Source organism: Lagopus leucura, unplaced genomic scaffold (assembly GCF_019238085.1).
Source record: "Lagopus leucura isolate 7727_CA_CO unplaced genomic scaffold, USGS_WTPT01 Super-Scaffold_100014, whole genome shotgun sequence".
In the NCBI taxonomy this organism is placed as follows: Eukaryota; Metazoa; Chordata; class Aves; order Galliformes; family Phasianidae; genus Lagopus; species Lagopus leucura.
Window position 1 is genome coordinate 3,413,816 of NW_024962268.1, and position 22,828 is coordinate 3,436,643.

General features: G+C 35.8%; 1 protein-coding gene across 3 annotated transcripts in view; it reads left to right on the forward strand.

Annotated features, from left to right (window-relative positions):
* The window catches only part of SV2C (synaptic vesicle glycoprotein 2C), a 65,289-nt gene extending 46,255 nt beyond the window's left edge, over positions 1-19,034 (forward strand). For 2 of the 3 annotated variants that reach the window (XM_042875343.1, XM_042875345.1), the window contains 8 exons: positions 1,147-1,236; positions 5,333-5,443; positions 6,447-6,535; positions 7,278-7,442; positions 10,268-10,401; positions 12,002-12,205; positions 12,430-12,589; positions 18,851-19,034. In XM_042875343.1, coding sequence (XP_042731277.1) covers positions 1,147-1,236; positions 5,333-5,443; positions 6,447-6,535; positions 7,278-7,442; positions 10,268-10,401; positions 12,002-12,205; positions 12,430-12,589; positions 18,851-19,034 — 1,137 coding nt within the window. The remainder of the gene's footprint in view (positions 1-1,146; positions 1,237-5,332; positions 5,444-6,446; positions 6,536-7,277; positions 7,443-10,267; positions 10,402-12,001; positions 12,206-12,429; positions 12,590-18,850) is intronic. The other variant, XM_042875344.1, reaches the window with a different exon arrangement.
* Positions 19,035-22,828: the final 3,794 nt, after the last annotated feature.

A 22,828-nucleotide genomic window follows, 5' to 3' on the forward strand; every position in this document is an offset into this window, starting at 1 on the left:
GCTTCAGTCTTTACTGGTAAGGCTACCTAGCAGGAATTCCAGTACTCTGGAGATAAGAGTGAGTCTGAGAAAAGGAAGAATTCCCCTCAGCCTAGGAGAATTTGGTTAGAGGTTATCTAGGCAGACTCAATGCACACAAATCCGTGGGCCTCAATGGAATGTAACTATGCAACCATGAGTGCTGTGTGAACTGTTTACCAAACAGAAAGGGCAGAGCACAGCCACAGCAGATTTGCTGATGATGCAAAGCTTGGAGGAATGCCTGACACACCAGAACGCTGTGCTGCCATTCAAGGAGAACTGGGCAGGCTAGAGAGTTGAGTGAAGAGGAACCTTTTGAGGTTCAACAATGGCAAATGTAGAGTTCTATACCTGGGGAGGAATAACTGCATGCATCAGTACAGGTTAGGTGCTGATCTGCTGGAAAGGAGCTCTGCAGAGAAGGAACTGGGTGCACTGTGTCTTTGTGTCCAAGAAGACCAGTGGTATCCTGGTATCTTGGGATGCATTAAAACACAGTGACCAAAAGGTCAAGGCAAGTGATCCTGCCTTTCTATGCTGCCCTGGTGAGGTCACATCTGGAGGGCTGTTTTCAATTCTCAAGAAAGATTGGGAACTATTGGATAGAATCCAGTTGATGGCCACAAAGATGATGAGTAGTCTGAGGCATCTCCCTTCATTGGAGAGGCTGAGAGAGCTGGGATTGTTCAGCCTGGAGGAGACTGAGAGGGGATCTTATTAATGCTTAGATATGTCTGAAGGATGGGTATCAAGTGGATGGGGCCATAGTGCTTTCAGCAGTCTCCAGTAACTGGACAAGGTACAGCAGGCACAAACTGGAGAACAGGAATTTCCTCTGAATACAAGAAAAGTTTCTCTGAAGGTGACAGAGCACTAGAACAGGCTGCCCAGAGAGGTTGTGGAGTCTCCTTCTCTGGAGATACTCAAAACCCACCTGGACGTTTTCCTGCTCAACCTACTATAGGGAACCTGCTTTAGCAGGTGGTTTTACCAAATGATCTCCGGAGATCTTTTCCAGGCCATGCTATTCTGTGATTCTGTGATTCTCTGGTTCTGTTTACACAGTAACATTTGTCTAACAGGCAATAAGATTGTTCAGTGGCTATGCTTTCATCCAATGTTTAGATTGGAAAACATGATGAAGCTTGGATGATACTCAAGCAAATTCACGACACAAACATGCGAGCTCGTGGTCAGCCTGAGAAAGTCTTCACAGTGAGTATTATTACACTTAATATTCACCACCCAGCTGGTTCATCAGCCAGCTTGCTGACTGTTGAGATCTTGAGTGCTTAAGCAATCAATATTATTACTCCACATGGCAAAGCAAATAATTTGCACTGTAAATATCTAAGTATAGGAATTGAGTTCCTATGAAATTGTTATACATTCAGCAGATTTTAAGATCTCAGCCTTTGGCCAGCATGTTCTTGGGGATAATAAATGGACTCCAGTTGTAATTTCTATTATGTTTAATAATAACAATAGAAATATGTGAAAGCCTAAATCAGCTGATATTTTTTTTTCTGAGAGTTTGATTTTTTTTTCATTTTTACCAGCTAAAATAATATATTTTTAAACTCATATTCATTATTTTGAGAAATTGTTTTTGAAGATATTTAATTTTCTCAAAATATCTTGCAAGATACATATTTTATTTGCAGATCTCATGATAAAGTCATACTCAAAATACTGATGGATTGTTTCTATGTGGAGGAGAAATTATTTAGCTTTGGGTCCTTTTTATGCCACCTTCTCTATTTATTAATAATATACATTTTTTTCTTTCTTCTCCCCACCCCAACCCTTTCCCCAAATAGAGTAGGATTAAACAGCAGAAAGCATTTTTTACATTGAAAACCAGCCTCCTTTACCAGCTTGTATTGTATCATGGGAGTGCTGGTGCTCTGTTCCCCCTCATAGCCATGTGTAAAATTTTATTCCTCTTCCAGGGCTTTCTTCTTACATTAATGCACATATAACTCAATTAAGAAACCCTCTTGTAGGTTCTGTATTTGCAGGCAGCCTTAGGAATGACCATCTGACCGTATAATTTTACTCCACCACTTGCAACTTATTGTCTTGGATATAGTCTCTATAGCCTACATTTAACTTTTTTTCCAGAAGGAAACTCAAGAATTCAGCTTGAAGGAAGGTTGTTTAGCATATCTGTCATGTTACAGCTACTGGTATACCAGTGACCCAGCCCTAATACTCTCCAACCTAGCCTTATCTTTTTTTTTGTCTTTACTCACATTATACACTTAAGGTGTAATTTCACATTTTACTCATGCTAACTTGAGCTGCTTTTGAAGGTATTTTTACTCTCAAGTCACCTTTTCAGTTTCTTCTGCCAGCATGGCTATTCACTGATCCATTGCAGAGCCTGTCAGTCATAGCTTAAGTCCTACCCACCACTCAGATTATTAGGTTAGGCACAGGGAAGAAGACAGAAACATGCTGGGGCAAAAAAATATGAGAAGTGATCAGCTGTAGTATTACATCACTATTTGGGATTTTTGCCAGTTTCTGCCTAGACCATTGAGAAAACACAATAACAAGGAGCTGATTAGAAACAGTACATTGCATGCCAGGGATACACACTGGCAGAAGTCTCTACACCCCCAAACCTAGGCTTGTGGCAGTATGACTAGAAAATGTGTCTCCTCATTGGACAATTGTTAGCAATTTATTGTATTAAGCCCGCAGTGCAAAGAATTGCAGACATCCTTTGAGTCTATCTCTCTTTCTCTGCTTGGTTTAAATAAGAACTGGCCACTGTGACATTTTGTGTTGAAAAGTCATTCTCCTAGCTTTCCTGAGCTCCACAGTTTCATCTGGTTTAGGTCAATATCATTATATAACTTAAGTGTTGGCATTTTCCTCTGCTTTCTGACAACAGTTACACCAAGCAGATAAACTTTGATGGTGTGTTTTCTACTCTAACAGCTCGTGTAACTTTAATATTTCTATAATTTTAGGGTGCTTTTTTTTTTTTTTACTCGTTTTCCTGAATCAAATTAATGTCATCATTTTTGAGATGCTTTTTCTTTTTTTTTTTTCCACAAGTCTTGTTTATTCTTGTTACTTATTCTACTGCGGAATTTGCCTTCAAACCTTTAGAACAGAAATGCATCAATTGATGAGCAATTGGTTTAAGAGTCAGAAATTCCAAATTAGATGTAATCTAGTTAAAAAATGTGGAACTTGTGGAAATAGCTCAAAATACTTTCAAAAATGTATTCTGAGATTCAACAGAGTTCAAGTTGTTAAGGATTCATATAGATGCTTAAATTCCTCCCTGGGTTCATAAAATATGCATTACTTAGATAATTGGTTTAAAGGCTAAAGTAAAAACAAACAAATAAATGAATAAATAAAAATCATTCTACCTCAGAAACCAAAATTCTCTCCATTCTTTCACTGCTCTGTATAAAAAATCTTTTCATTTTCCTATTAATATTTTCCTTCTCAGGAAAATTCTGTAGAATTTTAAACATTATGTATTTCTGCACATTGCTATTGAACAGAGGTTCTCTTTTCATTTAAATAGGTATTCACACCCTCCCTTCGCTCCCTCACCTCCCCCCGCCCCCCTCAATTCTTCATCCCTCACATAATGACAGCTAAATTTGCATGGTCCAGATGGACCATTGTCCGAATTCTATAGGAGCTTTTTTGTGTGTTCAAGGACCATCAAAGCCATGGGCTTTTTTTTCCTAGTCACACGTAGTGGTCTTGGACATGTATAATCCCCCCAGCCTTTACTGCTCCAAACAAATCAGGTGGCCTGGACACTGAAAAGGCTGCATCTCAGCTGCTTGCTCATGAAGTATGCTAACTCCAAGAGTATTATTCAAAATGCTCTTTTCACTCAGAGATGTAGCATGAAAATGTTTGAGGAAGTTTTTATGGTACAAGGTTTTTGATAATATTAGAGGACTCAACTCTAAATCTAGACCAAGTCTTTTGCACAAAATATTTCATAGAAAGTCTAAAAAATCTAAAATCAAATAAATGATAGAGACAGAATTATTGCTGCTGGAAAAGGCATGATGAGAAGGTTTCAGATTTTGGATATAATAGTTTAGCAAGACAGTGAGATTTTTTATTTCAGAAATTAGGCTGGTTATAGGTAACACCACTTGGTGAGCTTTGTTTTGTTTCTGTTAATGGGATGGGGCTGCTGGTCCTTCTTAAACATAATACATCTGAAAAAGCAGTAGACTGAAAACTAGAACCTTACCATTAATACAACAACTCTTTGATTCCCTGTAGTCCACTCTGATACATCTGCGGGTGGTGTCCTCATTTTGTTAAGAAATAGGATCTATTTTGGCTGCCAGAAACAGCAGCCAAAAATTGAATACCCCGTCTGTTGGTCTTTCCTTTCTCATATATCTGTCACTTTCCCCATTCTACTTATTTTCTTTCTATGCTTTCTATTCATCTATATTTTAAATGAACTGTGCATGAATACGCTGTGTTTTGCTATTATTGGAATGACAGATAAAACTATTCTATAGTATATTCATTAGGTCAAGAAATAGATAAGACCATATTAAAAATTTTTATTTTCCTACACTTCATTATGCAAGATAAAATCAGCATTGTAAGCAGCATTACATTCTCTGTCACTGGTATTTCTGTATTTTTCCTTTATGTTTGTTCATCTTATTTCAATTTAGATGCAGAAGATAATTGCTCATAACAGCAATAACATGCACAGTTCCAGCCCATTTCACCTAATTCTTTCTCTCCTCCTTAAAAAAGGGTAATTAAAGCGCGCATCTGAAACACAAGGAGAGTTCCCTGTCTGCTACTACAGGAAATAAGAACAAGAGAAAAATGCCATTCAAGTATTAATTCTTGATATTTCAAATGCTTCTGTATCATTACTGTATAGTTAATCAATAGACCTTCAGTGACGTGTTAATGGCAAGTCAGAAAAAAATATCAAACTCTGAGCATGCTTAGCTGAAGGTTTAAATAACATTTTATCCTTCATGGCATTAGAGATATGTACAGCAAAACTTGAGCAAAACCTCACAGTAACATCTTGTTTCAATCAAAGGAAAAGGATTTCCTGCATGGTTTGAAAGTAGAGCTTTTCCAATACCCTTCATAATGACCATTGTTATTAAAGTGTGCTTGTTCTTTCGTGTTTCCAAAACATTCCTCATCTAAGCACTGGTTTAATATCTGTTCATTTTTGGTTTATGGGATTTATTTAAACCTTCTAATATTTGTTGATATTCAATTCAGTGCTTCAAGAAAATGCAAATATTTGCTGTTCTGTTTCTATTTCTAGGTTAACAGAATTAAAACTCCGAAGCAGATAGATGAGCTCATAGAAATAGAGAGTGATACAGGAACTTGGTACAGGAGGTGTTTTGTTAGAATTCGCACAGAGCTATATGGTGTAAGTAACAACATCTCTATTTGTTATGCAATTATCTTTTATAATTTGCATTTAGAAATGAAATAAGTTCTTTTGAAGTAATGCTTGCAATAACTGCAATCCTGCATTTTCCATGCAACTAGAAAAGTCAGTAACCAGTGTAAGATTCTAGTTTCTTGGGCCAGAAAAGGCATAGATGAATCACAGGTGTTCACAGTAACTTCAGAGGAGAAAAATGTTTCACTGGCCTTTACAGAAGTGATTGCTGACATTTGTTCAATCTCCACAACATAATTTGTACTGAACATACATATTAATATCTACACATGTGAAGAGGTGATACGTGATGAAAGTTTTTACCTACAAATGGTAAAGTCATGAATAACTTGTGTAAATGGATGTCAGTGAAGCCTTATAAGCAATTGAATATGCATATATTTTTAATATGTCAGATATTTTACAAGAAAACTACGTTAGAGATAATTTTAAAAGATTAATACATACACATTGAGATCCTGCTCCAATTTTTTTTTTGTAAAATCAAAATTATGCAGTATTGTCAAACCTTGAAATGAAAGTTGAGTGAATACTCAGTAATTTAAAAAACAAAAACAAGAAAACAAACAAACAAACAAAAAAAACAAAACAGAAAAAGCAGTCCACATCATTGAAAATGTTAAAAGAAAGTTTTTCACAGGTGAGAAGGAAATGCTCCTGAGACATACTTATTTAAGATAGTAAATGAAGCAGCATAAAGGATAACACAGTTCTGTGTAGTCAGAGAGCAACTGAATTAATGGACAAAGTGAAAAGAAACAAGAAAGGCATAGAATGTACATCACTTGGTGAAAGCCAGAAGACAGACTTGTAACAGAAATACAGCTACCAGTTCTGTGTCAACAAGATCACCCACTCTCTCTGATTCCCTGAGGAAGCAAGCAAATCAGAATAAAGAAGCTTGTACCATTTAACAGAACTACTCAAAATACAATTTAAAATGAGTGTATTTCCTACTGCTTTTCAGATTTGGTTGACTTTCATGAGATGCTTCAACTACCCAGTAAAGGACAATACAGTCAAGCTCACAATCGTGTGGTTCACCCTGTCCTTTGGGTAAGAGCAGTTGAGATCCTGAATCGTTGTTTATGGACTTGACAGAAGAATCATCTGCGTGCAAATCTCTGTCATTCGGATTTTTATTTTTTTTTTAAAGTCCTTATTCAGTAACTTTATAAAAAATGTTATTGTATAGTCTGTTCTTGGTCTATACCTGACTCAGAGGATGTCTATCATAGAACACTGGCGTCTTCTGATATTGAAATCTTTCAGTATTTTTATACAGGCAATTGACAAGCACAGAAGAACTGTGATTGTCTCAACATTTTAAAAATATGAACATTGTGCCACAACTTGAAAGTAAATTCATATTCTTCAAGTTATTTTTCAGTGAGTCTTCAGGTTAGGCTTAATTTACACACCGTTTAGAATCTCTTAGTCTGCCTGTTTGTGTCTAAAGGCAAAATTTAAAACAAACACTAGAAAAAGATTAATCTTGGCAGCTCCCATGGTCTGCAGTTTATGAAGAGCTTTATTCTTCATGTCTGGATGCCGATAGGACTTCCCAGTCTGTGTCAGGACAGGGCCTGTTGTCTGAGCCTTTCTCATCTGCCCAGCAAGAAGCAGGACAAGTAGTAACACCACCCTTTGGGACAGAAACAGGTAGAGGGGTAGGGATGGTAACAGAGAAAAGCCAAGATGTGTGGACCATGGCAGATCAGAGCTCTGGCAGCACAGCCCTACTGTGGTCCCGTTGGATCAGACCCCAGGACATAACAGCATTTTCTCTTTTTCACAGCTACAATGGCTTATCTGTCTGGTTTCCTGATGTCATTAAACACCTTCAATCAGATGAGTATGCATCCCGAGTGAAACTTTTCCGCAACGAGGAGGTTTCAAATTTTGTCTTCAACTTTACACTGGAAAATCAAATTCATAGCAGCGGAGAATACATCAATGACAGGTTTGTAGTTGTCTTAATGATAAATAAATGCATGTATTCTGGGAAGTCCAATTAATATGACATTTTCCCCTATCAACTGGTAGTTGATAGTTTTGTTAGTTTTTTTTTTGTTTGTTTTGGTTTTTTTTATGTCTCTATTCTCAATCTCATACAGTTTACCATAATTCAGTTTTGAATAGTGTGTTGGTATATAAGAAGTGCTCCTGTGTACACCTTGCTGACTTTAGTATTGGATCCCTCATGCCAACATTGCTCCCTGCACTCCTGAAAACAGACTGAAAAGAGGACCAGAAAGCTCACATTAACAGTCTTTCCTTTCACAGTAGGATTCAAAGGTTTTCAGACCCAGCATGTGTCACAACATTGCAGGAAGAAGAGGAAGGATGTACTTTCATTAACGTTGCTATTTTTTATTTGTATTGATTTAAGATGCTTCTTTGAAAATGTGAAACATTGAGAGGATAAGATCTTAGCACAGGAAAACAGAAATTAATTACTAGTCCAAAGCAGCTCTAAAATGGGAGGACAACACTTTGGCAATGTCTTTTTTTCTTTTAAACTGAATGTATACTTATTAAGGCTCTAACTAGACTTTTATGGATACTAGGTAACTTAGAAGACAGTTAAACACAGCTGTTTTAAGTGTCTGGTTTCTCTTAAGAGATAAAGAAAACCACCTTTGATTGGTCTCCTGGATAACATGGAGATAAGCAATTATTATTTCCATATGAAAAGATATATATAAGAAATAAAAATAATGATTTTATTAATTGAGGGCTTTTCTTCTTCTTTGATAAGAATTCAAGTTTTGACACAACTTATGCATTGCAGACAAAAATGACCAGTTATCTCATTTTTAAACCAACAATTACATCCCAGTTCCTTTCCAAGAGACATCTGTTCTCCTAACAGCAAAGAACCACTTACAGTCAGTAAGTTTTAGATGTTTTATACTCTGTCAACCAAGATCTTATTAATCTGGACTAAAAATTACTGTAAAACATTAAGTCCAGTACTAATCCACTCAAAAGCACTTGCAAGTATGTGAATTCAACAGGCATCGGACAGCTACTTGAGATTCACAAGCTATTTTGAGCAGTAAGGTGAACTCTTTTGATATTCTTTATCCACAAATGTTTCTGTATTCCTGTCACTCTTAATTTCACTGTTTCCTTCAGCTGGAAGATACTGTAATACTTCACTTTTTACTTCATTACGTTTCTGTTTGGTTTGAATTCAGATCACTGTGATTCCATTTTTAATGTAGTCACAACATATTTCCTGTCAAAACTTGATATGTGCATCAGGAGCTTGTAGGACATGCAGTCTGTCCTTCCTACTACATCTGACTAATCTAATTGCTAAATGCTCTTTGTTCTCCTCTGATATTAAGTTAATTTTTTAAATGGAAAGTGTTATATCTAAAATGCTAATGAGTTGATACTGAACGCCAGCCTGATTATAACCAGTGTCGGAAATGAGAAATGATAGAGTAAGTAAAACTAATCGGCTGAGAACGCCTGCTTTTCTGACCAATACAGAAAGAGAATCATTAGCTAGTAGTTCTTCTTCTATGATAATCATAATTAGTTCTTGCTATACATTCTTGTCAATATGTAATTCCAAAAACATCACTGCTGAGGGTGTAATTCCTACTGTTTAAAATGTAACATATTTTCTGTACTGCTGTTCCTACCATCAGACTAATAGTAAGACAAATAATTAGCTGATCACATCAGGTTTAATTAGAACAGAATCAGATCTATGTTTGGAAGGGTTTGCTATTTTAACAGTTCTTACGCAACAGTTAAAGATTGTTTTTTGAAGTGCTGCCACTTTGAATGAAGTCTGCCAGCAAAACTGTACATCTTTAATCTCATCTTTTTCCAGACCTCTACGTAAAATGAAGTATATTGGAAAGATGCTGCTATGTTACTACAGCTGTCTTTTTTTTTAATTTTGTTACCGTGATATTAGTATTAAGAGTACAATGGAAAAGTCTTACAGTATTGTTTTAAGCCTAGTAAAGTTTAGTTAGGAAGTAACTACTAGTAAAATTATTTGCCCTTAACTTCATCTATTGATAACTTGATTGATAGTCATGATCAAAAACCAAAGAGTTAAATAAAGGTCAGAAGGAACAAGGATGTTCAGAAATAGAAAAAGCTGCTGACAATACATTTGTGCATGTCTTATGCAGAAAATAATTGCAGTTACATTCACAGACAGAGCTAGGAAACCCATCCTTTCAGCTAGATATCTAGTTGTATAAAATGCCAGCATAATTGTTGTGATAATGGTAAACCAGTCTAAACCATTTTTTAAATCTTGAATGGGTACATTCTGGACTTGAGCCTCACACAGTGCTCAGTGTATTTTTCTGGAGAAGTAGAGGTTCTTTCAAAAATTCTTTCTTTCCAGCTCTTTGGTAACAACAGGTGCTTGTTTGTTCTGAGAGGCTGGGTTTCTGGTGTTTGAGATCCCAATTTATGACTGTAATGTTAAATTGCAAGTACTGTTCATTTTACAAGACTGTTGCACGAATGTCATGACATAATTGAACTATTCTCGTGGAAATACTTTCACTTGTTATGGCCAGCAGCTATGTGCAGCTATGTACTTCATTAGTCCTTTTTCTGAAAGAGAATATTCCAGAGTCAGCTAATCATTTATTACATCTCCTGAGTCTCATTAAGTAATCATTGTTTCTGGAGGTGTGATTTCTTAGAAGGATGCCTGTTAAATCTGTGTAACTGCCTCAAGTGGACCTGTTGCTGTTTCTAATCTGTGAAAGGAATCTGATACAAATTATTTGTGCTGGACAGGTTTGTCATGATGAAGTTTAAATCAGTAACCTTTGAAGATTCACTTTTTAAGAACTGTGTGTTTGAAGACATAACTTCCCTGAATACATACTTCAGGAACTGCACTTTTGTGAATACCACCTTCTACAACACAGGTATTACATGAAAAACCTGCACTCTTCATCTGTATATTCTCATTTAATTTTTATGATGTGATTATAAATTCTGAATTTCTGATAATGCACACAGGAAGCCTTCCTGTAGGGAATACAAAGCTGTAAAATCAACAGGCTTCACTAAATAGAGTAATAGTAGAAATAGTAAGTAGTATCAGAAGAGAAAGGATCACACCTCCATCTGAAATACTGCAGGCCTAATATGGACTCAGATAATAAACTTTTCTTGATTTTCAACATTCCTAAAGATATTCAAGATTCCTAAAGATATCCAATCTGAAGAAAAGAAACAGGTTGCTTTAATCAGGTATTTTATTCTGGCCTAGAAGACATGAAAGTATATTGTGCCTGCTGTAGCATGGGAAAGCAAGTTCAGGATTCATACTATCTCATCATTTCCAATCTACTAAACATTCTAGGACTTGTGTGGTTTTTTTTTGTTGTTGTGGGGTTTTTTTGTGTTTTTTTTTTTTTTTTTTTTCCCCAATTTTTGTACATTATAAGTAAAAGCAGAATCTTGCCAAGAAAGCTTGTGTTCAAAGATAGACAGCAATTTTAATGCTTTTCTGTAGCTCTTGTATTAGCAACAGAGTTAGGCTTCAGGACAAGCAATGCCCAGCTTTTTTCATTTGGAAGAAATGTACTCTTGAATAAGGATTTTAAGGCTGATGAGAAGAGAAGAAACAAAGGAGGAAACATAAGGAGAGACCTCTGAAATGTTATTTAAAAAAGAATGGCCTGAACCACTGCATGTAGTAATGCAACTGCATTCTTATTCAGAAATGCATGAGAATGTCACCAGTGTCATGGTAGAGTAGTGACCAGCTGACAGATCCTAACAGGTTCTGACTGATAGCTTTCAAAATAATTAGCTAGACACAGAACTATTAAAAAATGGAAGCCAGAAATGTTTGTGGTTAGTTGTGCTTTAATTAGGAATATTTAAACAGTCTCAGATTAGGCTGAGATTGCAGAGCTCACAATTAGTCAAACAGTTTGATAAACAAAGAACTAATTGCATCACTTTGTCAGATACATTTTTAGTACATTTTCTTCAGACGAGAATGGAGCTGAAAACCAAACTGTCCTCTCAGGAATGAAAACAAGTTTAATCTGAAATCTGCATGAACATTTTCTTTTAAGAGAACTCAAAGTAATCATTATCGGCTGTTTTATCTGAGAGGTTCTCTCTGAAAGGTATGAAAAACATAGGTCTGATACCAAGCAAGACTGTGGAACAATGGAAATGATGACTGATAAAAACCTGCAGAAATCCTGTGCTTTTTATGCAAGGCCAGCCCATTAAATAAGGCCCAAACCAAATGTAGTCCAAACAGGATTGAACTATGTTGATATAATTGACCTAATTCAGGGTCTCCGATGACCTCTTTATGACCTTTGTGTATCTTTCTATTAAGAGAAAAGGCTATCAAAATTAACAGTGGTAACTAGTGCCATTTTACGAAGCAGTAAAATCTCCTAGCTGTCATTAAGGATGTCTAAATTTGCAGTGTTTTTAATCAAAAGGTGAACATGGAGGCAACTGTTGGCTGAAAACTTTTTTTTCTTCTTTCCACAGATCTCGAGCAATATAAATTTGTTGACAGTGATTTTATAAATTGCACATTTTTTCACATCAGGACAGGATGCCAGATTTCCTTTGATGATGACTATAGTGCCTACTGGATTTATTTTGTTAATTTTCTGGGAACGTTGGCAGTGTTACCAGGGAACATTGTTTCTGCTCTTCTGATGGATAGAATTGGACGTTTAACAATGCTAGGTATGGACTTGACTTTAAAATGGGAAAAATCCCCAAGCCCAAAGCTTTTCTTACGAAGTGACATTTTCTCTTCTTAAGGATATTTCTTTATTTTTTTTAACTCAAGTATATGAGACATTTATTTTGCTACGTTCTGTGAATAAAATGTTAGACAAAGCAAAGAAAAGTCATTATTTCAAGTACAGTTCCACTTCAAATTCTTTTTTTTTCCATCTCATACATAGGTGGTTCCATGGTTCTCTCTGGCATAAGCTGTTTCTTTCTGTGGTTTGGGACCAGTGAATCCATGATGATAGGTATGTTGTGCCTCTATAATGGCCTCACCATCTCAGCCTGGAACTCTCTTGATGTCATTACTGTAGAGCTGTATCCTACAGACAGAAGGTATGTAAAGATACGTATCCTTTAACCTTGCTATCAGCAGATGAAGATAAATAGTTAAGTATGAGCTTTACAGCAATAGTGATGTTTTGGATGGATTAAAATCATAATTTGTCTTAGCAATAATAAGAAAAAAAAGATTATTTAGCTATTTGGTATGTCTTTCACAACAAATACCACCTAATCACGAAAATACTGCAAATAGGCTGGGACATTTTCCCTGTTTTTCCTTTGGGGAAAAAAAAAAAGTAAAACTTTCTAGTTTTCTGCCAAATCACAGTGTGTCTCTTCTCTTATCACTGTGCTATTTCTCATGTCACTCAATTGAAGTTTCAAATAAAGTGAAAAACATTTCCAGAAGTTTATAAATGCTGGGCAACTTACTGGCAAGCCTGAGTTTGTCAACACTGATGTAACTGATGGTGGCATTATCCTTTAAGGGAGAAAAACTGTAGACCAGTTGAATAAGTTTTCATTTCTATTTTTAAAGAGCATGTGCCTCTTTATATAAGAAATTAATATCCATTGTTGTTGTTATATCAAAACAACTACACTAGGCTACTCACGAATCCAAAACACTAAGATTTAATTGTAAACATGACTTGTTTTATTACCTCAGGGAATCTCCTTCTGCAAGAGCTTTTTAATCAGTCAAATACTAAGGTACAATTCTAATGAATATCCTTTATAAGGATATAATTATAAGTTATTTTGTTGGCATTCCTAAACATAGCAGACACAAGCATTTTCTTAAAATTAAATAAAGAAAAATAATTGGAAAACCCATCGGTATGTTAATGGAAGAAAAATAATTCATCATTGCTAGTCATGGTTAGAACTATGTTACTGGTATTTATTCTAGGGTACCTGTATTGGTAGCCAGTGATTGTTTTTAATAGTTTCTGCAAGATATGGGATTGTAGTAATTTTTTCCATGTTTTTCTTTTTTAATAATCTTAGATGTGTAATAATAATTGCACGGAACCCTGATTCAAAAGTACGCTGGTAGCTGAATAGTTGGGATATTTTTTGGAACAGATTAGATAGAAAGCTTATCACTTTATATTATCAGGGCAAGCAGGCCAAATCTACCTGATCCAAGAAAATCATTGCTGGCACAAACTGAAGATGGGTTTTCTGGTTCAATCACAACCATTTTTTACCTAGTGGAATTACAAGGAAATGAGCAATTCCAGAACTCTGTTTCCTACCCATGACTTTTCAAATTGAGGCAAAGGTGCTCACTGCATTGCTGTTTTACTATTCCAGTGCATACTTTTTCTTTACTCTCAACCAATGAAATGATCACAAAGCAGCTGTAGCTGAAAGATGGTCTAGAAGAAAAGTGTGTAAAAGGAGGTCAGTTCATGTTAACATGCGCAGGAGACCAAACTGAGCAACCCCTGCTTTTCCTCATACTCAACTCTCTTTGGAAATCAGCGAGCTGCCAAGCGACTGGGGCTTTGCCAGTGTCATGCAGGCCATTACAAAAGGTGTTTCTGAGATCATACTCCAAATAATTTACAAGAGACTGTACTGGCTTTCTAACAGATAGGGATTTGGTGAACAATTTGGAAATGGTTTTTGTGATACACAGAACATGCTTTTGTTTCCTCTTCATAACTTGCCCACAATGCAGTTCAAAGGTTGTTTCAAAATCTTAAGAGATTTGAATTCCATATGCATTCAGAATCACCTGTATCTGTATTTATTTTAAATATAATGTCTGGATTTGAAGCAATTCAGTTGTTTCTTCTAAGTTTTTGATAAGTGTGTAGTTGAAGAAGGATAGAAAACAAGACTTGTGAGGAGTGGCTGAGGGGATTATGACTGTTAAGTCTGAAGAAGAGGTTTCTGTGGGGAGATGTTGCTCACAATGACTATCCAAGAGGAGGTTGCAACAAGGTGGGTGTAGGCCTCTTTTCTCCAGTGACAAGTGATAGGATGCAAGGAAACAACCTGAAGTTGTGCCAGGGAAGGTTTAGATTGGACTTTAGGAAGAATTTCTTTACAGATAAGCACTGTAACAGGCTGCCCAGAAAAGTGGTGGAGTCCCCATCCCTGGAAGTATTTAAGAGACGTGCAACATGACGCTCAAGGGACATGGTTTAGTGGTGGGATTGGTATGTCTGGCTGAGGGTTGGACCTAATGATCTTGAAGGTCTTTTACAAGTTGGATGTTTCTATTATTTTATATTTTATGACACTGTAACATAAGTTTAGCTCGTATGTTCTTTATGAACTCTGAGTTAATTTTCACAATGGCTAAAATAAGAGACTTCAAGATTGTAAACTTGAAAGTGTTTTTCAGACAGATAAAAAAGTTGTGTTAGAAGGTAGAAGATATATTACAAATATTAGTCATAGGTAGGTTTCACTTTTCCAGTTAAAAAACACTTGGTAGTGTTTAAAGATCAATATATGACATTATTTAATGTGATAGGTACTTTTCAATGCACAGATTTTAAAGCACAACAGCAACGAGAAGCCATAAATATGCCAATTTCTACTAAGCAAGAAAATTAGTCAAGTTGCAGTATTATCTACTATCTCGTAGGTTGTCTCATCTTTTATCTCATCTTTTCTCTTCTCTTCTTAATGGCCTGTGCTTTTCTGGATTCACCATCAACAGATTCTGAAGTCTATGGTCTGTTGTAACCCTCTTGAGAGCCAAACCATATTGTTCCATAGGTCTAAAAGTCCTTCTCTAAAGCAGAATTATTAAACCTCTTGTGAACAGTTTTGTGTCGAGTGAGTTTCTTCTTTTTGACAATGGAGTGATTTTCTACTCTGTTGTAAGCGTTCTGTATTTTCAGAGAGCTACTTTGAAAAGAGAGGATGCAGAAATTATGGCACTGAGGAGAAAGATAATGCTGCCAAAACTGACTTCAGATGCCAGATTTGTCGCGTGTGGGACCTGTTATTACTGTCACTTAGCATTTTAGAAGAGGGAATGTGCTCAGAGTATAACTTTCACTATAGCTGGAAGTATTCAGCACTTCGGTGAGACAAACTTGAAGGTGAGCAGAAAATCTGAACTGCACATTAATGACTATTTAGTTAGCTTAAATGATTTGTTAGCATCATATAGAATTCTGTGGCAGAAATAGGAATTGTGTACTTTCTCCTGAGAGCGCTCAGCTACCTTATCCTTGAGACTCCTTATTCATCATACAGACCCAACCCAGCAATGCCCCTTCCATCTTCGGTAACATGTGAGGAAAATCAAATGTCCTTCACTACGTGATTCATGTTTTATCCCTCAAGCTGTCTTTGTTCTGTGCATTGGCAGAGTGATGTGGAAAAAAAATGATGAGGTAATTATGGATTGTGCTGTAACGTGTGTGCCCAAGGGGCTTGAAGTAACATTGCATAATTTCCTAGCTCTGCCCGTAATGCAAATATGACTAGAAGGGAGTTAAAATTTTATGAAAAAGCAACATGTAGGAGATTATTATCACTTTAAAATGCAATCGTTATTCATATGAATGTTTAATGTTTTCTTGTGAATTTGGGAAGCAGTAACTTTATAAGCCAAGGCTCTGGTCCAGGAATGTACACAATAAATAAATTGAAATCTTGTATCTCCCACAAAGTAAATCAAGGTCAGATTGCATCAGATAACCAACAATTCATAGGTTTTCTAAGGCTGCCAGACATCTGGGTTTGAATCGTGGCCAGGAATATTTAGAATTCAAGATGTGCTATAAAATGATTTCATCCTGTTTTGCCTGCTTTAATACCTCTGAAAGAAGTTCATAAGAGTTCGGTCATGATTAAGAATTAAGTCACCTATCTTCAGTTCATTATATTTAGCTTTTTCTTCTCTTCTGAAGCCCTGAGAATCCATCCCAAGAGAAATAAACCCTATTCTCCAAATGCCTTAAGTCCAACTTTTTATTGTTCTCGTTGTCAGAAGAGAAGTTTTCTATTCGAGTCAAAACAGCAGTCATTAATCTACTGTAGATTCCTTGGCAGCTATTTTCTACTGCCATCCTGTGGATGTGGTTCAACTGCACTTTGCTGAAATTGAAAGGTGGTGTTTTTAAGGTAAGAAATGCAGCACCAATGCCGCTTCTTAGGCAATTGTAAGGGAAGAAGGTACATTAACTTGTTTTATTTGCACACTAAATGCTTTAATTGGTAAGCCAATGATATGCATTTGTGTACTGATTTTTAAAAAATCCAAAAATATTTTATCAGTAGAAAATCATCAATAGCACATTCAGAAACTCTTGTTTTCGTAATATTTGTGTATTATCAACCCCCACAAAAATGCTATGCTGAGTCTATTGTAAAGTGATTGGTAGGTTGAGCACCAGCTCTGGCAAGAAGGATATCAAATGTCCATGTTATGTATATTTAGTAGTACTCTATTACAGGAAAATTAAGTTTTGAGGTGCTCCATAAGCAATGGAAAAGTGATTTTAAACTATTTTATTTCGATAAACAAGCACCTTGTCTAAGAAGGAGCATACATGGCAACTAGGAAGCAATCTCTTTTAATCTGAAGGCTTGGATAATCCTTCTATTTTTAACTTTGGATTCTTGCTGCTTGTTATGTCAGGCTTGGGTGAAAGGAAGCTCACTGTTTTTTCTTTGTCACAGCTTTCCCACCACCTGATGTAAAATACATTTGGTAAAATTCTTTTTCTCTGACACTTAGCTTTCTACCAGACCTGACGTTTTTACAGAACTTTCATATTTTTCTTTAATATTAATACTAAAATCTCTCTGTTCTCTCTATCTCTTTTGTTTTTAACCTTTTCCTCTCTGTTTGTGATAAAGTCTTGGTTGGAACTTGATCTTTGAGGTCCCTTCTAACACAATCCATTCTATGATTCTATGAAGTCTTATTTGCCACATCCTTTCCTCTGCTTGTTCCTCCTTCCTGTCTCCACTCTCTGTCACCCTAGAAGATGTATCAGTTGGGAGTTCCTTACCTATTAGGAGCTTCTTCCCTTTCTAGACCATTTCTTCCAGGTATTCTTCTGATACTGAGCTTTGTGTGGCCTGATGGTACCAACTTGTCTGTAACTGACACTTGATAACAGGCTTTGAAAGTATACTTACTCCAGAAGCGTGGTTCTTCACTACTTCCATTAGCACATCTCCCAGTGCTCCTTTGAACTATTTCTCCAAAAGTCTTAATCATTCCTCTTCTGAGGAGAGCATTTTGAAGAAATTGCTGCAAACATGTCCCTTGCAGGAAGATTCGCAAGCAAGACTTAAAAAGTAGTGTGCTCTCAGAGAGATCTTGCTTGGTTGCACTGCCCTGCAGTAGCAGACATTTGTCATACATACTTCCTAGGAGTACAGACTGTGTATGAGTAGAAGGTTTCCATTTCTTTACGTAGAGTCTCAGTATAATAACTAGGTAACCGTTTAGTCACTCAATCCATTAGTATTTATGTTAATATTTTCTGCTTAGACTGGAGGCATTTTTCCTTCTAATAAAAATAGCTTAATATTAACAATGTAGAGATGTGGTTTTCTAAAAAAAAGCTTCTATCCTCCTAAGTGCTATTATTTTGTCCCAGTGAGCACAGTGTGAGCTCCTTGTATTCCTTCTCCCTTTCACTTCTTGAGATTTGAGAAATGTTAGAGATTCTACCATTCTACCAATGATATTGTTAGAACATTTTTGTTAGGACAAGATTATTCTTGCAATTATGAATCATACGGTCATGTCATAACACATTTTATTAAAATGATAGCAGTTTGCATAATGCATTTACAGGTTGGCAACCAAATATTTTGCTCTACAAAGCAAAAGCCCTGCTGAGTTTCTCATACCATACTCCTTTTTTTCATAAGATTTTCAGGTTCTTCTGTCCCAAACAAGGCTTTTTAAAAGCCTCATGCTCCTTGCTTCTAAGAGATAGCCAATCATTATTATTACAGGTCTCAGTGGCCTTTTGCAAAAGTACTCAGTGAATGTGCATACTACATATAGGAAATCCATTTCTATTCAGCTGCAGGTTTTGCTGTTGTGTAAAAGTACAAAGTCATTATTTCCCCATTGTGATATCTGGAGGGCAAAATAAATTTGTCTCCATAAAGTGCTGCCACAGTAGAAACAGAATTTCGCATAAAAAAAGACCAGGTACAGAATCCTTGTTGGCATTACTTCTGTGTAAGGTATTGGGCCTACACTGATTTATTCCACTCAAGATTTATTTTAAAGGCTTTTAATCTTGTATGCACATGTAAATTTATCCTGTTTTTGTTTGTTTGTTTGTTTGTGTGTTTGTTTTCTTTTAGGGCAACCGGCTTTGGCTTTTTGAATGCACTATGCAAAGCAGCAGCTGTACTTGGAAACTTGATATTTGGTTCCCTTGTTGGTATCACCAAAGCAATCCCTATTCTCCTTGCTTCTACTGTTCTAGTATGTGGAGGTCTGGTAGGACTTCGACTTCCTGACACAAGAACCCAGGTGTTAATGTAACAGGGAAAAGCCATTTTCTGTTTCTTTTTTCTTTGTACAAATGTCAGGTCTCCTGTTTGGTGGTGCAAAGGCTTCAGATTATTAGTTCTTGGTTGAGTGTTCGGATGGCAGAAACCAAACACGGGTGTGTGGAGTAGCAGAAATCTAAAGACAACTCTGAAAATTTTAGATTTCTCATTCAATTGCTTGCATATTTTGATATTTAGAACTATTTCACTTCAAACAGCAAGGCTACCTCCAAAAACTTTCAATGAAATGTCCAGGAAGATAAAAAACATATTGATAATTTGATATTTAAAATGCAAACAGTCATATTTCTTAAAAACACATGCTAAATTTGGCCATGGCCCTATGAGCTCTTGTAGCAGGGAAGCCATGCAAATCAATTACTTGAGAATGTTATGTGTATCAATGCATGCAGCAGCAATCAGGAATCTGTGCAGAGTGCATTGGTACTGAAAATGCTGACCTTCAATAGCCAAGTTTATTAATAAAAATTTCTACATTTTAAGCCGGAGGCTTGGACAAAAGCGTCAGTGGCTCTTCATTGGGAAACAGCTTTAGGTAGATTCAATCTAAAGCAAAGCTTACCATCTATACCCCATATTTGTTGAGAAGAAGGCAGCAGCTGTTGTGGGGAGATGAAAGGCCTAACGTGAGTTAGGATAATGAGATTAATAAAATAAGCACTTTCACTCTTCTCTGCTAGTCCTCCAGAAAAAAAAAATAATAATAATAAAAATAAAAAGAAAGAAAAAAAGTTTTCATCTAATTTGTGGCATCTGCAGTATTTTTTCCATTTTAAAACAGAGAATGCATCTGATTGAGTGAGGTGACTCAATGCAAAAAACATTATTTACGCTGTTGAATCATAGAATCATAGAATCACAAGGTTGGAAAGGACCTACAGGATCATCTAGTCCAACCATGCAAGTATGCATCAAACCATGCAAATGTTGCACCAAACCGTGCAAGTATGAATCAAAGAAAAATCAAACCAATGAATTGGAAAAAGAGCAAGATGCTGTCAGAAAAGCTTATTTGGTATTTACATTTTTCTTTGGAATTTACACTTCAAATACAAGTTTCTTTGTCAGAGAATACCACCTACTAAATTTAGTCAGGTCATAACTTCAGGGTAATCTAATTAAAATCTCTCAAAACATTTTTGTAAAATATTAAAACAAAGAAAAGCAATAATAAAAACACCTGAATTAATTTCATAGCTTATACCCTCCTTCATATAACCATATACTCATGATTTTTAATGTCCTAGAGATACATCAGTGTATAATGATAATATCTCTCTGAAATGCTGTTAAGAAAAAAACAGTGTCAAGTCTGCAGGGATTGGTCATAAGACAAAATGTAAGTATGGCAAATAAATGCTAACAAAAAAGTTCCTTATAAGCCATATGCTATGAATTGTTTCAGACTGCAATAAAACCATCCCCACCAGTTCTGCTGCCCTGTAAAACGCTATCAGATCTCTTTAAAATGTTAGCATTCAAATTAAATGTAGATACAGTGGACAAAGGGAGCACATTCCCCTGATGACAGAAACTGGCTTTACTTTCAGTGAAGCTATGACCTAGCTGTATTTTTAATTTCCATAGAATAACTTTCATGTAAATCATAAGGGAAAATTTATCAGTGCTTTTTCTGATCATGTCTCACTACTTTCATTAGGTGACTGAATCATTGCCAAAGAAATTAGGCTTTCAGGTCTGTATAGTAAACTAGATTTTTCATGATTTTTTCTTTCTCCTATGCAGGAAGTAGTAGTATTTATCCCTGCATTTTGTCAATTGTCATCTTAGTTATTTTGAAAAAGTAAGTAGAAGATGGTAAAAACGTCCAAGACCATCTATCACATTTAAAGTTTACTGCTTGATTTACAGAATATGGAAGTTTCAGTTTTGAATAAATTCTTCTGTGTTGTAACACCATAAGATGAACCCAAGATGGGGTTTCCGCTGTTAACAAATGACTAAAGTGACTAAATTAAAAAAGCAACTGAAAACTAGTGGCCATTTTTTTTTTTATGTTGATAATTAAAATATTGTATATCAAGAATTTTAGTAAGTTTATTTTACAATATAAACAGTCCAAATGCCCAAGATAAAATATTTTATAATTAAATCTTATTTTAACATGTCTTTTAAATTTCTAAATATATTTCAAAAAAGGAAGAATTGTGTTTCATAAAGGTAAGAATAAAAGTCTGGCCTTAGATTAGCTTCTGTGGCTTTTGTCCACTAGTCGGAATCCTTACAGCACTTCAAGTCTATCCTTCCTCATAAGAATTATATTTGCTTTTGGCTGTATTTCTCTGTGCCATTCATTAGTTACATGTGCCCACTTCCTTGTATTTACTCTACATCTTATTTGAAATCTGAAGCCTTTGTACATGTCTGGAATGAACCTCAACAGCAGTGATAAAAAATCACATTGTTTTATTCTGCACTGTACTCTTCAAATTCTGTCCAACTGTATGTAACACTGAAGAACATCCTGACCGTACCATATGATAATTGTGAAGGAAATGGGCCATAGGACAATAACATTCAACTTTCAAGGTTCTGGTTAAACATTAATACACTGAAATCTCATCACTTTAGAAAGTATGCTATTTGCAGTGCTGATTCTTGTCCTAAACCTTAGCCACATCATGAGTATATAATTTAGTCTGAATTTAGTGAAGTGAGCAGCCTGAGATCCTGTTTGGAACATATTAATAGCAGGGATAAGACAAAGAAAGTAACCAACACATGGACCTTGCTTGGTCCAGGATTAGAGTGATTGATCTGAAGTAGGAAAATGAAAAAGGAGAACAATATGTAGAAGAAAGGTGAAAAAGTAAGCAAAAGAGAAAAATTATGCAAAAGTCCACAAATATTTCCAACATACTAAACAAAACCTGAAGCTGGAATCTTCCTAGCTGGTGAGCCAGTTGGCTCAAGATTGTTGAAACTATGTGTGAGCCAGCATGACAGCTGTTTGCACAATCAAGTGGTTTGGTCTTGAATGCAGTGGAGATCTACTCCATGAAGACAAAATGAGTTAATGCCATTTCAAACTACGAGTACTTGATTACATACTTATAATCGACAGTTTGGAATGGAAAAAAATGATCTGGATGCAAATGTTATTTAGGTTATACACTGAACTTATTTGTCTTGTCTTTAGTGAATTTTTCTCTTTTGCAGCTTCCAAAGTGATCTCAGGTAATAAATATTGGACAGTATGAATTTTGCTTTCTTTCTAACCCCATTCATTTATATCTCATGCAAAGGGTCACGTATTGGTCTGTGTAGAATCCTGATAAACCTATAATTAAGAGATCATGTGCATATACTTTCAAAACAGAATAAAATACCATAATGGTCACTGTTTTTAATTGTGAAAACACCAGCAAAATAGACTGAATGCATTGATTTTTGCCAGATATATTTTATTTATGTTAGTTTTTACTCATGACAAGTTGACAGAAAAGCTTAACTTAGCAGACTCCTTTTTCTTGAAAGCATGTTATTCGTTGTGTTTGTACATTTTAACCAGGCTGAATATAGTCATGTCATTTAGAAGCAAGCATTACAATATATTTCATTGACTGCTGAGTACAGACTCCTAACAATGGAACTAGCTAGGAGTACGTTCTTACGGTCGCCTTCCTTCCTGCTTGAATTTAGCTGGTAACCTTCCAAAAGTGTGTTCTACAATTCAAGCCAGTGATAAAGCATTAGACCTTGTTCCTGATGGGTACACTAGTCCACTATCCTCTTAGGAAAGTA